We start from the raw sequence: 17,059 nt of genomic DNA, 5'->3' as shown, positions 1-17,059 counted from the left end.
GAGTTACACTTTTTACAAGTTGGAAAAAGTTTAATTTGAATGAGTTAATGAAGTAAATGAAGTGACACTCAGTTGTCACATGAAGTAACACTCTTTTACATGAAGTAACAATGCTGTAGTGTGAAGGAGCATTTAAAATATGTAGCGAGATTTGTGAATAATAGTAAGATATTTTAATAACTGTTGTGAGTTTGTAACTGTTATTCGTGTCTGTTAGATTAAGTTTTGTCTTCAGTGCTAATTATAAAAATGGCGGAAAATTTAAAAATGAAGAATTGCAGCTTAGTAAAAAGGAAATACATTTGTGATCTAATTTCCAACAACAAAAAAATTTTCTAAGAACAAAAGATATTGCCTTATTTTCGTTCTATAGAAAATTGAAAATTGTTTTTTGATTTTATAATTTTCATTCAGATAGGTGACTCTCACTGAATAAACAATATTTTAAAAAAGTTTAATAGTCTTTAAAATAATAAATTTATTTACCCGTTTGAAAATCCAGGCTATTCTTTTCTTAAAAATACAATTATTTTCAACAAAATATTATTCACAATTTAAATTTAAGTCTTTATTTCCGAGTTTAAGGCATGTAATGTTTTTTTTTCCTTGTCAAAGTGCTTTGAAGTATATCTTTAAAATCTGTTGTTATTATCGCACGGTAGTAAATTTATGTACGTTGTTGTTAAAAGTGTTAAAGAAAATTTAATTGATTTATAAAAAGCTAAGCAGATTTAAATGTATCTGTGCAAATATAAGATTCAAAAAACTTAATTGCTCACCTTTCCATTTTCGTATACTGCAGAACTCGGAATTCTCAACTCTTGTTCCAAGGAACTGTTTTCTGACCAACTCACATCATCAGTGGGACTTTCTACTCCTGGATGTGACTGACCGACTCTCAATCTTTGCATCTGTGTCATTGAAAAAAAAATTAACCATCATACTTTTGAAATTTTGAAAAAAGCAAGTATTCTCAGAAAAGGAATTTGAAAGAAAGAAAAAAATATTTCATTGCATGAGTAATAAACTTTGTTTACCAATGCACGAACACTGATATTTTAGAAATCAGGAAGAAGGGCAAAAGTCAATACAGTAACTTCAAAAAATATAGTTTGTAGAATATCAATTAGTATCTATATATATATTTCTCCTACACGGTGACAAAAAAAAGCCTCATTGCAACTCCCCGAATAGCAACGCTAGAAAATCGACCAATGATTGCTGCTAAAAATGTCACATGCCAAATCTAGATTAGGTGGCTCAACATATACGGCTTTTAAAAACGGAAACTGAAATAACCAGAGAGAGCATAAGCTAGGCAGAAGTGAGTAGTCTTTGTCGATAGATCTCTATTTTAGTATTTTATCGAAATTATTTGACGATTTTTGATTTATGTCACGAATTTATTTGTTTTACTAGAATTTATTTGTTTATGCAGGTTTTTCCATTGCAATTCTCTTATTTCAATTCTTAATAGACCTAATTATAGCCAAAATTTTAACCTTTTTAAAGAGATATCAGTTTTAGAAATTTTATCTTAAGATTTTATACTATTAGCACATTTCTAATAGGTTTAACGAATTACATGTCATTTATTTGAATTCAAATTTATTTTAATGACTTAGTATTTACTAAAAAGATGTAATTCTTTTTTCAAAAAAAAGTTTTTATATGGATTTGAATGATTGTTTTGAATTCTTAGAATTTTGTGCATTTGCAATGTACCTAAGTTAGTAGCGAGTTGAAGCGAGCTTGGTTTGCGAAGCAAACCATATGAGATAGCGTAGCAATTTTCGGGGGTTAGCGAGCGTTAACGAGCAGAGGGCGCAGCCCACTAGTATATTATAATAGTAGCAATTTTTCACTCTTTGAAATCGACTTTTGGAGTAAATATCCCCATTCTTAATTAATGTAAAATAGGATAATTCAAATATAGATTTAAATGTAGTTTGTAGAATAATTAGTGTATATAATAGTAGCAATTTTTCACTCTTTGCAATCGACTCTTCGAGTAAATACGTAGCATCTTACATTTCATCTTACACATACATTTCATCTTACGTATATAACATCTTACATTTCCTAATTAATGTAAGATGGTATAATTTAAATTTAGTTTGTAGAGTAATAATCAGTATATTTTATAATAGTGGCAATTTTTCACTCTTTGCACTCGACTCTTGGAATACATAGCCCCCCCCCCTTCCAAATTAATATAAGACGGGATAATTTAAAACTAGATTTAAATATAGCTTGTAGAATATTAATTAGCATATATTATAATCGTAGCAATTTTTTACTTTTTGCAATCAACTCTTGGAGTAAATTTAAATATAGCTTGTAGAATATTAATTAGCATATATTATAATCGTAGCAATTTTTCACTTTTTGCAATCGACTCTTGGAGTAAATTTAAATATACAGTGGCGCTCACGTTCTTAAGGACAGTGTTTTCAAAATAAATGCGTCATTATATTATGTTTCGATCAAGATATCTATAATGACGAATTCTACCTTAGTTGAACTTCAATCCTCATATAATTCATTCATGTTCACAAGCGTTTCATAAAAGTTAATTAAAGAAAAATATTTTGTTAAGTTTCTTTTACTTAAGGACAGTTTGTCTAATCATGAGTTATTGAATGATTACAATCAATTTATCGATCAATGTAAGTGTAATTTACTACATTATCTTTGCTTGAGGCTTTAAAATATTATATTAATATTTTTTTAAATTTTCTTAGTACAAAATTCAACATTATTATGAGTAAAGATAAAAATGTTAGCAATGAACAGGGATGTCGAATAGATATTCTGAGAAAAAAAGGTTTAAGCATTAGAGAAATTGGTAGGCTGTTAAAATTATCAAAAACAGCAGTTTTCCAAGCATTGAAATCTATTCTAGTGACCAAAAGTATTGAAAAAGCATCCCAAAAATCACGTCCACGCAAAACTACCGAACGAGAAGATCGAATTTTTCATCGAATTTCTGAAGCTGATCGTCACAAAACCGTCCCGGACATCAGAAAAGAATTCGCTGAATTAACAGGCAAGCACGTAATCAATAATACCATCAAACGGTATTTAAATCAGTTTCGGCTTATAGGTCGCCTATGTAGGAAAAAACCGTTGATATCAAAGAAGAATATAGCAGCTCGATTAGCTTTTGCAAAAAGACACCGAAACTGGACATCGGCTAACTGGAATCGAGTTATATTTACAGACGAATCGAAGCTCAACAGAATGGGCTCAGATGGCAAAAGTTATGTGAGGCGTCGAGTCGGTGAAGAATTTAATGTACGGTGTACAAAATCAACTGTAAAAGGTGGAGGCGGCTGGGTGATGGTGTGGGGTGCCATGACACGCTCAGGATGTGGTCCAATTCACAAAATCGAAGGCATCATGGATCAGCATGTGTATGTGGACATTATCAAGACTGTTTTTCTGCCTTATTACAGGAAACTTCGCTCAAGAAAACCAATCATGCAAGCCGATAATGATCCAAAGCACTCGAGCAAAACTGCGAAGGCCTTCTTGTCAAGCAAGAAAATTGTGGTTTTGCAGTGGCCTTCCCAATCACCAGATCTCAACCCGATCAAGATGCTGTGGATAGATGTGGATAAATATGTGAAACAGCGAAAACCAAAAAAATTTAGGTGATTTATGGAAATGTGTCCAAGAAGGCTGGGCAGCTATACCTCCTGAGCCATGTTAAAGATTAGTAGATTCGATGCCTCGTAGATGTGAAGCAGTAATTGCCCCAAAAGGCTTACCGAGTAAATACTAGCTCCAAATCTTTATTTTTTGTTACATGTTTTACTTTGTTATTAATTTTACTAACGATTAAGAAACATTTATTTTGCTGTCCTTAAGTATGCGGAATGCATATTTTTTCTAAAATGTTACATAATTTAAGTATAACAGTTAGATAAATGATTTTCATTGTGAAAATATATTAAAAATAAGTTATTTGTTCCAATACATAATTATCAATTCAATAAACTTATGCGTGAACATTAAGTTTTGGATTTTACTTTTCATAAAGACATGTCCTTAAATATGTGAGCGCCACTGTAGCTTGTAGAAAATTAATTAGCATATATTATAATCGTAGCAATTTTTTACTTTTTGCAATCGATTATGGGTTACGATTACACAATAACATTACTAAACTTACATATCTTATTAAGAAAGTTCTTTTGTATTTTTACACAAAATTCCTGTCCAATTACTTTCTATTTAAGATTATGTTTTTTTTTTAAATCTTATAACCGACGTTGAGCAGCCGATTCAATTTATGGTTTACGACTACTAATGTTCAACTCCGTAGCCTTGTAATTTTGAATCCAATCCAGGAAACAAGGGAACTCCTGGATGGAGTATTCGGAGAAATTTGCCTTCGTGGAGGACTTTTTGATGGAACTAACCCGCATTCGCGTTGCATGGAGAGGAAGGCCACGAGAACATCACACGGTTAGCCTGACATCAAGGGGACTCTAACCCATGATCCGGCTACCACTGAGGATGTTTCACATCAGCACTGTGGTCGGTGCAAGCCGAATGCGGAATTCGTATCAACTGGGATTCGAAACCCGGTTCGCCTCATTCGAAGGCGAACGCTCCATCCATCGCGGCTCTAGATTCAAGAATTTGCCAAATTCCTGAAAAATATAAGCATTCCAGTTAGCGATATTCAATAATGTAGTTATTTTAACTCACTTGTATGATCAAGTCTTTGCTAGTCTTTGGATAAATTTTCAATTCGAATTTAATGACTGACTTGGCAACCTGAGAGCTCATTCCGGGAACTCCAGATGTCATGTTCATCATCACATCATAATGGTGTACCTTGCCTGGGTAGAATTCTAGAAATAAATACGTAGAAATATTTAGTTACATTTTTAATCATAAATGAATCACTTAAAAAAAATTTTACAGCTCTGTTTGTTAATGTTATATATCAGTGGTTACCAACTGACGGCCCCAGGGCCACATCCGGCCCGCGGAACCATTTTTTGTGACCAGCGAACTAAAATATATTAGTTGCCATTTTTTTCGGACGATTTTCGTAAAAACTTTGTATGGACTAAATTACTTTCCTTCTTTAAAAAAAAACCTTATTTCTTCGTTTCTGTGAAATTTAACATACCGTACAAAACAATTATTTCTCAGGTTTTGCATCCAAGAAAATATTGATTCAAGAAAATATTTATCTTTATTTGTATTTCAATACTTTTGTTTTGTACAACTTGATGAAAATCTGTCAGTAATATTTAATGTCCCTTCAAGCATTAAAGAGTCCCATATAAGATTTTGATAAAGTTGCGGCCCGAAATTTTACTGGTGTTTTTAATTGCGACCCCCTGGCCTCATGTAAGTTGGAAACCCCTGTTATATATAAAATAATTTTATAGTTGAAACTTTATAAACATCAGATATTGGTTCCCTATCTTTAATTTGAAATATTTAGCCATACAATTATAGAATGACATAGCTAATTAAAAATAAAAACTCATACTCCATGTTTGAACTAGTAAGAAAGTAGTATTGGTATTTTTACTTTTACTCATTTTCACTTTGTTTTTCCACTTAAATTGGTTTCTGAAGAATTTTGTAAATGAACTATATGGCATTTATCTTAAATGTTTTGTTAGATTGAATGTTAAAAGTTTTGTGGCAATAAAATATAATAAACATCGTTTACAACAAAAATATATTTTTGAGGGGGAATTATTCGATATTGGTTCGAACAATTTATATTAATCTATTTTCCTTTTTTAAGTAAGCCAAGAGATGAAAAGGCTATTATACAAAATAAAAGATCTATGAGCTTAACAACTTTCTTTAAATAAATAAAAATTCTTCAAGTCAAAGATTTTATAACAATTCAGAAAATTAATGATCAAAATTCCAACATATTGATTTGTATCATGATATAAATTTTAAATTATAATGAAATTTTGTTTGAAAAATAATTCTAAATTTCAATATTTTGCAAACAACTTACGTGGCTGCCTTAAAAGATGTTCGGTTCTTGGTTTGGCATCTGAAATAAGAAATTGAAAAATATAGAGTAGAAATTATTTTTTCATAAGTCAATAACAAACATCTTAAGAGATTTGGGAATAAGTGTTTTGAAAACACAGATTTTCAGGTTTAAAAAAATGTTTCAGTCATTCTAGATTTACATTTTTGAACTATTTTTCATGTAGGATACACGAAACCTATAAGATCTTAAAAATATAGGTAATTTTTATTTTGTTTATACTATACATAGACAAGATACCATATATGTCAAATTTCATGAGAAAATACTGTAGAAATTTTATAAGATATTTATTGTTTTATACTGTATTTTATGTTTATTATTTTAAGTCTCTTCTTTATAATTAATTACATATAACTTTAATTACATGTACTCAAAGGTACTCCACGCACAATATTTAATTTTTTTGTATAAATAATTTTAGTTTTTAAAATTTCTGGTCGCAAATAAAGAACAAATGTCACATGAAAGAACAAATGTCAAATTGCTTTAAATATTGAAATAATTTCAATATTTAGAGCAATTTGAATCCTAATAATTGAAATGTTTTAATAATTTGAAATGATGTTGTATTAAATAATTTAAATCTAAATTATTTGAACTAAAAGTACTTTTAATCTCTTAAAATTTTATGGAAATCTAATTTTTTTTTTCTAATCTTCGTAATTACATATTTTTGAAAGCATTTCTAGTAACATTTGTAAGTCTTATTTACAACCAGAAGTTTAGAAACCGGAAATATAATAGTTTCAAATAAGTTTGCCGCGATTAATTTTTTTAAAATTGTTTGCAATTTAAAGTTAATATTTATTAAATTGTTCGATTTTTCAATTTTTTAAAATTTGGTACATGGAGTGTCTTGTATTTTCATAACTGACCCAAAAATAGTGGTAAAGATTCTGTGACAAAAATGAATAGAAATTTTACTATTTATACATTTTTCATTTGGTCTTTTTCTCGTCTTATGTGAATCTAATTTTCTTTGAAAATCACGCAAGTAAGTAAAACATTTAATGTGTTCTTCGATTCCTGCTATCATTAACAAGGTAATTTTTCATGAAAAACCTTTTCTGATTCTCCATTTTATTCTCGCAATGTGTTTTCTTAAACTTAATCAAATGTCCCTTAAAATAAATCTTTATTTTGATACTTTCTTAACTCGTACTTAAAAAATGTCATATCAAAAATATTACATAACGAGTGTTTTTCATTGATTATCATCATCCATCATTATCAGAAAAATATTAACTCTATCGTAATAAAAAGAAATTAAAAATGTAGCCCATGCACGTTGGCGAATATTATGAAAAACTGGTACTGTCCTGCCATCACCCTTATTTCGCAGTTATGGTGTAAAATTCACCATTTTGACTTTAAATTAATTTATGCTCAAACGAACTAAAAGTAAGGACGGATTTTGTTCCTTTCGTCTAATTTTTCAATGTAAGCAAATTATGGATATTAGTGACACGTTAATAGTGTTTTAGCTGTTACTGATAACACTCAAAACTGTGTTAAATCAGCTTCATTTGGCCATATTAACAATGATAATGCTTTGTTATAACAGAAATTGCGAAATATTACATTTCGATTGCCAACTGTTTTTGCCAACCCTCATAACAACGATTGCCAAGCCCCATAAGAGCATTATCAAGGTTAACATCGAGCGAGTTAAACAAAACAAAAATGCCTCTTTAACAAAAAGCGCTAAATATTGTAATGTTAAAACAAAAAATGTTAAACAAAACAACAAAAATTTGTAAAAGCAAATCAGGAGTAATTAAATCTAAACTAGATGATAATCGAATGTATTCCTTCTAGGTTACTATACTCGAGTCGAAACTGGCTCCGGCTCGTTCACAGAAAAAAGATTTCGGGATCGAGTGGCTTTGACTCATAACTCCATTATCTTTTTTACTACTTTTACGGAAACTTTCAGCTCAGTTATTTAGTATAAAATAATGTAAAATTTATAAAGTTGAAAATACTCCAGCGATCTGCTGCTTCTGTTAGGTATGTTTTAGCTGTGTATGGCAAACATTAATTATCAAATGACTTCTATTTCGCTTAGCATTTTGATTTTTATTTTTTATTTTTGTTTTAGTCCTTGTGGTACTATACTTTGGACGCCGTTCCCTGATTGGTCAACGTGAGTGAAATGTAAATAGAGTTAGTGCGGCGAATGACACAGTGAGAGTTTCTATTAAGTCTGGCATTAAAAGTTAAATTTCAATATTTATGGTGTATGTTTGCAAAGCGAGCACTATTCTGGAGTTGGCAAGAGTTAGCGAGCAGTGGCCGAAGCCTGGAGTATATCTCAATTCTTGTGCGTAAAAATAATTTCTTACAGAAACTTAATTCATTAAACGTAATAACAACAGAGACTACGAAAATGATCTTTGGCTGAGTTAAAATATAATATTATGAAACAAAATATTTTAAACATTAATTATCAGGAAATCTGGAAAGTAAAATGTTAACTTTGTTTTTTATTAAAGCCATGTTTATTTTCTTTATTACTTACTACATTAAGAAAAATATTCTTACATATTTATATTTAAATATTTCTGATGCAGAGAGGAATAAAATTAATTCGTAAACTAAACGGTTTTCCATAGAGGGTTTCTGTTTGCGAATTTTGAAACTGATTATTGAAATTAAATGGCCCCACGACAGCAATCATACTCTATTTAAAAATGCATCTCTAGCACATAAGTCTGAAATCTGACCTAATTAATAATATAACACTGTTTCTAGCACATAAGTCTTAAATCTGACATAATTAATAATGTAACATTGTTTCTAGCCCATATGTCTTCAATCTGACCTAACTAATAATGTAACATTGTTTCTAGACCATATGTCCTAAATCTGACCTAATTAATAATGTAACATTGTTTCTAGCATACAAGTCTTACATCTCTGACAAAATGAAGTAAATGAGCATAATATAATAAATAATGAAATGAAAATTGTAAAAAATAAATTACATCAAATTTGTTTTAGGTGTTATAATCCTACATATTGATGTATCTTAAATATGTCTACATAAAAAAATTTCTTTTTTCACATATTTAATCATAACGATCGGTGTGGATTTTAAAAAGTATAATTTTTAAAAGCCCTTACATTTTTTTAAAATTTGTTTATGATTTGTTGATTGCAAAAATTCCTTTAAATAATTAGTTCTGCAAATGAAATCCCATACTAAACTTCGGCTATCCTTGATTCTCCTACGCTGTTGGTTGGTTATTAAATTCGATCTCTTCCTTTTTTTTCCTTGTGTTAAAGCTATTATTTGTTTCGGTGAAACATAACTGATGGAAATAGCTCCACTGAGTCCTATAATCGTTTATACGCTCCCTTTAAAGTTGACATATTTATTTATTTGAGATTACAATAAAAGGGAAGAGGAGAAATGTAAATGTTCCACTTGTGCCTTCTTCCTCAAGTCTTATGGCCAGTTTATTAGTAAAAATAAATCTATTCTTATAAGTAATGAGTAATGCTTTTTTTTCTTTTAGTTTCTTTCTAAGAACTCTTTTCCTTAAGTAACCACGTAAGTTTTAGTTAAAATAAGTCAACTACTTACTAAAATAAGTCAACTAATCAAGTCAATAAAATAAGCCAATTTGTACTGCTTACAAAAAATTTAAAAGCGTAATTTTTAAAAAGCGTTTCTTCTCAAAACGTTGACATATGCACTTAAAAAACACTTTTTGATCAGAACAATATCAATCTTCAGGTTTTCTACTTTTAAGTTCTGAATTACATTTTTTGAGGAAAAAAATAACTAAACTTAATTATAGTTTTATGTTGTTTTTTAAAAAAAGTGTTTTTAATGGGGTTTTTTTTAATTTTAGGGAAATATTTCTATGATTTATAAACTCTCCTTATTTTCGTAAAAAGGTATCATTTGAGTTCTCAAAAAATGCTTGAATTTTAAAAATTATTACATTTGATTTTAATTCGAAAAATTTCAAGTTCGGAAAGTTTTGAAATCGAAGCTCTTTTTTAAAAAACTATAAGGAAAACCTTTTTTGTTTTAATTTATAGGTTAACAAAGATTTCACAAGAGAACGAAGTACCAGGATTGCACGTACGGTATAAATTAAATGATATAATATCAGAATAATTTGTTAAAAACGTCTATAACCTTAAAGCCGTACCTAAAGCTTTAGTTAGGACGTATTTAATGTTTTAAAAGCAGATTTTCTAGTCCTATAGTTATAAAAAATTAAGTTTCTAAGTGCTTATATGGGAAAAAATAATTCTGGTAAAATTGCCTTACTGTATTGTTATGATATTTCTGATTAAAAAAACATAATTCTCGTATTAAAAACTAAAATATACGGTATTTTAACCATTCATTTAGCAATACATCCTTTCATTTAGTAACAGTTTACCGGAAATTCTGGTTTTAAAAATTATAGTTTTCATTACCACACATATAGCAAAAAATACAAAACAGAAAAGTAAATTTTACCGAATAAATAGTTTTTGTGCCACGCTCTAAGGTGTCATGATAAAATTATCATATTTTACCACATTTAATAAATTTTATCACATACTATAAAACCATATTTTATTGTTAATTTTACCAAAATCATTACCAAGGCTCTTGGGTAAAAATTACTGAGCTTTTAGGTGCTCTCATAAAGGGTAAAATACGGTAAAGAAATTTCTGACTGTAGATTACCGTCATCCAGATCAATACATGGAATTTAATTCATCAAAATGAGAAATATTTGATTGAAATAGGAATGTATAATATTATTAGCTATATTTCTGATTTTAACTTTATATTGTTGTTGTCTAAAAGATTTTCTCTAATTATGCTTTAGAATCTAGTTAACTGTTTCCGTTCAGAAAATATTATTTCAAAAACATACAGGCATTATTTAAACAAATCGTAAGTAGCGTTTCTTAAACCATTAATACTTTTTCAGTTTTAAAGTATTTAAAACAGCTTAGAAATATTTAAAAAAATATTTATGTTCAAAAGTTTTGAAAATTAAAAAAAAAAGCTCAGTGCATTTAAATTTGAATTTGTTAGATAGTCTTATACAGATTGCTAAATGAAACATATTATCATTATTATGTACTCATTTCTTAGGAGTTAGTTTTGCTTTGTTTGCTTTTAATGTTAATTATCTTGAAATAATTTATAAGTGCGCGTCATTGGTTCATAAGTGGTTTAGGAGATAGCGTGATCGCCTCCCAAAGAGGGCTACAGGTGCGAATCACAGCGAAAGCTGGTATAAGTATGGCTAATATGAGTTCTGCAATCGGCTCGCAAAAGATTACAGTGCCGACTTAAAATATCATCAGTTGTTGACGGATCATGGGTCAGAGTCTCCTTCTTGTCAAGCTAAACGTAGGAAGTTTTTGTGGTTTCCCTCTCCATGTAACGCAAATGCGAGTAAGTTCCATAAAAAAATCCTCCGCGAAGGTCGATTTCTCGCAATACTTGATTCTGTTGTTCCCCTGTTTTCTGGATTGGGTTAAAAAGGTGAACGTTCGTAGTCGTAAAATCTAAACTTTGTTCAACACCGGTTATTATATAAAATATATAAAAATGAAATAAAAGTACTTCACATTAATCATTTAAATATTTAAAGTAGTACTGTATTACTAGTTGAATTACATCAAACAGTTCTATTTTAACGATAAAATTAAACTATTTGTAACATATTCCTTAACTGTTGCTCATTGAATCTCTAGCTTTCAACGGTAGTACTAGTTTAATATAATTAAACTATTATTATTCAATGAATATAAAGTAATTGGTGTGAATAAAAGTAATAGAAAATAATAATATTATTCTATATCTTAAATTTAAAATATAATATTTAAAATTATTAATTGTGTTTACAAGTCAGTAGTAACTATGTAACTTACAAGTCAAACTGAAAAAAAGTATAACGATGGCCGACAGCAGCTTCATCTTGAGGCAAAAGCTTTAATCCTCTGAAGCTTCTAAGCTAACACCAAGATATTTATAATTAAAATAATTGTGTACATGGAATCAATAAGATTGAGCTGAGTTCTTAAAAATGCGTCTCGTTGCCTGATAAGATAATATATGGCAGACATAAGGTGTTCTTTTGATTTATTCTTTGCTGTTTTATGTCTAAATATTTAGTGTAGTCCAGCATCATTCGACTAACTTGAAAATCTGCAGTTTTTTGACATTTAATGACCGATACTGGAATTGAAATTGATAACAATTTTACTGATGAGGTTTCAATTTTTTTCGTATCAGATGCGAATTTCTTAAAAATTGCAAGCAATGTACTTATCGAAAGATCTTAAATTTCAATTTAAAGAAATGCTATATAAGGTTTGTTGTTTTGAAAAATATAAGAGTGTTAGTAAACATTTTACACTTAAAAACATTTTATTAGTGATAAGTTTCTTCTTGAAGTGTGTCTGAATATCTCTCCAAATAAAGTTTCTTATTTTTATTAATCGTTTTTCTAATGAAAAAGTTATTTGTGTGAAAAGTTCATAGGATAATTTGTTCGAATATTTAGCATAAAATTATTTGTGTTAAAAGTTCACAAGATAGTTTATTCGAGAAATTTAACCTAATTATCAATTTTATGAAAAAAGTCGTAATATTTCAAGAAAACTGCATTATTTTTTAAGCATAAAATCTTTTAGCTTAATATTTCAAAAATTTTAATTATACCTATTTAAATCATTCTTAGCTTCAAATTCTTCAACATCTGTTTTTGTGAATCGTATTTTAAAAATTTGTACAGTTTTAATCTGTTTTAATTAAAAAAAAACTAAATTTTATAGAAGTTTTAAGTTAAAAATGAGTTTTATAAAAACGAATTTTCCTAACAAATAAATATGATGTCCCTTTTGCACATTGAAAACACAATGCTAACTGTAAAATGTAAAGTTTCAGTATATATTTCTTTCGTGTTTTTAGAAAAATACAATTTTAGTTTCCACAAAAATATTTACAATGATTTTTAACCTCAAGAATAATGTTAAAAGTTTTATGACATTCCAATATTTGATCTTTAAGTATTCCTTTTAAGTAAATTTTACTATTTTTTTTATTAAAAAAAAAACGTCATTTGTTTCTTTATGTAACAAAATGGTTGTTACATTTTTCACAGAAAAGAAAAAAAAATCGACCGTAAAATACAAAAAATATACATTATGAAATTATTTCTTTCCAAGCCTTCAAATATGAATTATCAAAAAATTTTCAAAGGAGATTTTTTTGTATTTTGAGGACGAAAAAAAGATTTAAATTAAAAGATTTAATAGAAACTACGTAGAAAATCATACGATGAGCCTTATTATTTTTCTTTACCTTATTGTTTATCAATATTTAACTTTGCTCCGCTTTTATTGAACAATATGAACAATATTTTAGAAAGTTGAAAGATTTAGTTTAGAAAGGTTTTAGTTGAACATTATTTTAGAAAAAATATTACATTGGCTACATTTATTAGAGTACGTAGAAATTGTTTCGCTTCCTTATTTCATGAGCATAAAAAAATTTAAAACTTATGAAAACAAACAAAATAAACAAATAAACAAAATTTAGAAAAAGATAAAATATTTCTGAAGCTTTTAGCTGTCATTCAGTTCTTTTAAATTTCCACAGACATTTATCGTAAAATATTTGCGCATTTTTTATTTATGCAGCTATAAATATTTTTTTCTGGAACTAGGGTTCGATCTCTAGAGGCTGATTAAAGAGCACCCAGATTGAGATCGACTGGCACCGGCTTCTCTAGGAAATAAAGGTGGCCGGTGTGCAATGCTGACAATTGCTACAATCATGCCATTAGGGCAGTAGGGGCTCAAGGGACAAAGCACTCGCCTCTCAATGAGGCGAACCGGGTTCGAATTCCAGCGATGGCGTGTTGATACGAACTTCGCACTCGGCTCGCAATGACCGCAGTGCTGACGGGAAATATCCTCAGTGGTTGACGAATCACGGGTTAGAGTCCCTTACTGTCAAGCTAACCGCTGGAGGTTTTGATGGTTTTTCTCTCCGTGTCACGCAAATGCGGGTTAGTTCCATCAAAAAGTTCTCTACGAAATCAAATTTCTCCCAATACTTGATTCAGGAGTTCCCTTGTCTTCTGGATTAAGTTCAAAACTGCTCGGCAGTGTAGTTGAACATTGTTAGACGTAAACTCAAAAATTGTGTCAGCTGTTTGAAAATGGTTATAAAAATAAAATCTTGCTCCTAGTCACAAAATTAAATTCCTCTTACCTCCATGACAACAAGCCACCACAACGAGCTGTTCTGGGGAAACTTAACATTCTTTATGTATATTTTTATTTATTAAATGTTTAAAAATTAAATATAGTATTGACTTTTATTCAATATGTATTAATAAAACTACGAAATATGTATAAAAAAAACTAAGCATTTCTAAATATTTCAAACCATTTATCATAAAGATTTTAATTAGTTTTGTTCCTGGAAAAGGCTATAAATCTGTTAAATATGCATTTTTATTTAAATATTTATCGATCTCTCCTCGTAAAATTTCTGTTTCAGGATTCCCATTTTTCTTCTTGGGATAAAAAAGAATTATTTTATTTATAAGAACATATGCATTGTAAATCTAATCTTTAGGAACCTTTTTATTACAAGACATTTTTTTTCAGTTTTATTACAGAATTAATTTATGTATGTCTATATGTGATATTAAATACTTAATGACTTCTCATAAAAAAATTTCTATTTAGTTTATTACAAGAAAAAGCATTAATTTAACTATGCATGCGTGAACATAATTTAACTATTGCATAAGTGAATTTAAATGTTTAAAGAATATTTATCGTAAAATTGCTTTTTTTTTCATTTTTATATCGAGTTGAAGAAATGTAGAAAAAAATGATTCCCTATCAATAAATAATTATCATAATAAAGTCAATAATTTATTCAAATTGACATGCGAAAATCCATATAAATACTTACATGCCACCCCAAGAAGGCAGAGTGCGAGAGTTGCAAAAAACCTCATTTTTTGAAGAAACTGAAGTCACTTGAATTCTAAGGCAGATAAACTCAGTATTTATGCTCTGAAAATTTGGTGCTTTGCGCAAAATATATAGCTGAGCATAAGGAAAAAAGTTGTCAGGTGATAAGATGCGCAGCATAAGACCTAAATTATCGTAAAAATAAATTTAAAAAAAAATAATAATCTCAAAAATGTGCTGTGTTTGATACTTATTACTTTTTTAACTCACTATTCTTTTTCAAAAACTAGTTCTTTTAAAATACTATTTAAATACTCAAATTCTAAGCATGAGAAGTTTTTTTGGAATAAAAAAGGGTTTCAGAAATTAATTATTATTATTTTGACAATTTTCAAGGAAACAAAAAAAACAACCAGTTTGATAACGTAAATAAATAAAAATTTAATTGAAGTGGCAGAGAGTTTTCATATTTTCTTCATTTAAACATTATGTCATATATTCGTGAAGATTTTATTATTACCTGTAGACAGCTTTGTTTAAAAACTATACGATTGGAAACTATTGCACACAATTTATGCTGTTTTCTTAAAATAAATGTTATATTTTGAGAACTTTTGTCAGATTTCCTTTTGTTTTCTTTTGGCATTTAGTTATAGGATTTAGCTATAACGTTTATGTTACAAACCGTAATGTTATATCGTTATGTTATAACATAACCGTTATGTTATAACGGTTATGTTGCAATTGTAATGTTAACGTTATAATTGCAGAATTTCAGATTAAAAATTTAAAGATTCTCAGCGACATGTAAATCCCATATTTTTTTTTCTTTTCTTTCAAGTACGGTTCTTCAGGTATGTTATCGTTAAACTCGTACAACTTTTTTTTTTTCGAGATTAACGCTAGTTTTAATTTTTCTTAAAGAACAAACCGAAACATAATATTATTTTCGTTATTTTGAAACCATTTACTTCGTTAATTTAAATTTTGTTACCTCTGACCATTTGAAAACTTATTACAGTAGACTATGTTGTTGTTGTAGTTAATATAAGTCATACTGGAGCTAAACAATGGGCTATTGGCGACGGTCTGGGAATCATACCAGAGGATGATCCGAAGACAAGCCATCACAATTTTTATCCTCTGCAGAGGGGATGGCACCAGCGCTTCGGTAGCCCGACGACCTGCACGCGAAGTCGAGCACTTTACGGTAGAACAGTTTAACTAGGACCAATACCGCACACCCTCGGTCCCTACGCAGAGTGATCCAGGTGGTCACCCACCCGCACACTGACCCCAGCCAGTGATGCTTGACTTCGGTGATCTGCTGGGAACAGTGCAGTAGACTATGTATTCAATAAAGAAACAAACGTGTGTATTTTGCACAGGTGGAAGTGATTTTTTTTTAAAAAAAAAAAAATTGAGCATCCTAGTGTTAAATCAAAGAAAATCAGTAATGACCAATTACTCATATATCATTGATCGGGTGTTTTTATAATAATTTTTTTTTTCCAGTGTTGAATCTATAATGATCATTTTAGTCCGTTTTACCTGTATTTTAATCCGGTGCCTTTGTAACAAAAAAAAAATCTGAGCTTCTTTGTATTAAGGTAAAGACAATCTGTAATGACCATTTTACCCCCATTTTATCTGTATTTTGATCAGGTATTTTTAAAATAGAAAACCTGAGCTTTTTAGCGTTAAGTAAAAATATTCTAAAATGACCGTTTTACTCCATTTTACCTGTATTTTCGGGTGTTTTTATAATAAAACAACGTGAGCTTCTTTGTGTTAAAGTAAAGATAATCTATACTGACCATTTTACCCCATTTTACTTGTATTTTTATCGGGATTTTTAAAGTAAGAAAAAAAGTCTGAGCCTCTTTTAATAGAAGTAAAGATAATCTATACACTTTTCTCCAATTTACCAATATTTTGGACGGGTGTTCTTATAATAAAAAAGAAAATACCCAAGCTTCTTTGGGTTCAAGTAAAGATAATCTATAATAACCTTTTTATTCCTACATACCTGCATTTTGATCAAGT

The 17,059-nt window shown here is 29.1% G+C and overlaps 1 protein-coding gene across 2 annotated transcripts in view; it reads right to left on the bottom strand.

The window, feature by feature from the left end:
• The window catches only part of LOC107456776 (vitellogenin-6), a 45,338-nt gene extending 30,227 nt beyond the window's left edge, over positions 1–15,111 (bottom strand). The window contains exons 1-4 of one of the 2 annotated variants that reach the window (XM_016074724.3): positions 15,012–15,111; positions 6,008–6,046; positions 4,720–4,865; positions 780–911 (exon numbers count right to left, since the gene is read on the bottom strand). In XM_016074724.3, coding sequence (XP_015930210.1) covers positions 780–911; positions 4,720–4,865; positions 6,008–6,046; positions 15,012–15,057 — 363 coding nt within the window. In that variant the 5' untranslated portion in view covers positions 15,058–15,111. Of the gene's footprint in view, positions 1–779; positions 912–4,719; positions 4,866–6,007; positions 6,047–11,947; positions 12,227–15,011 lie in introns of those variants that run through there. The other variant, XM_016074723.4, reaches the window with a different exon arrangement.
• Positions 15,112–17,059: the final 1,948 nt, after the last annotated feature.

This window comes from Parasteatoda tepidariorum, chromosome 4, assembly GCF_043381705.1.
Source record: "Parasteatoda tepidariorum isolate YZ-2023 chromosome 4, CAS_Ptep_4.0, whole genome shotgun sequence".
NCBI lineage: Eukaryota > Metazoa > Arthropoda > Arachnida > Araneae > Theridiidae > Parasteatoda > Parasteatoda tepidariorum.
The sequence above is the reverse complement of the archived record's forward strand: the minus strand, read 5'-3'. Positions and strand labels throughout refer to the sequence as shown.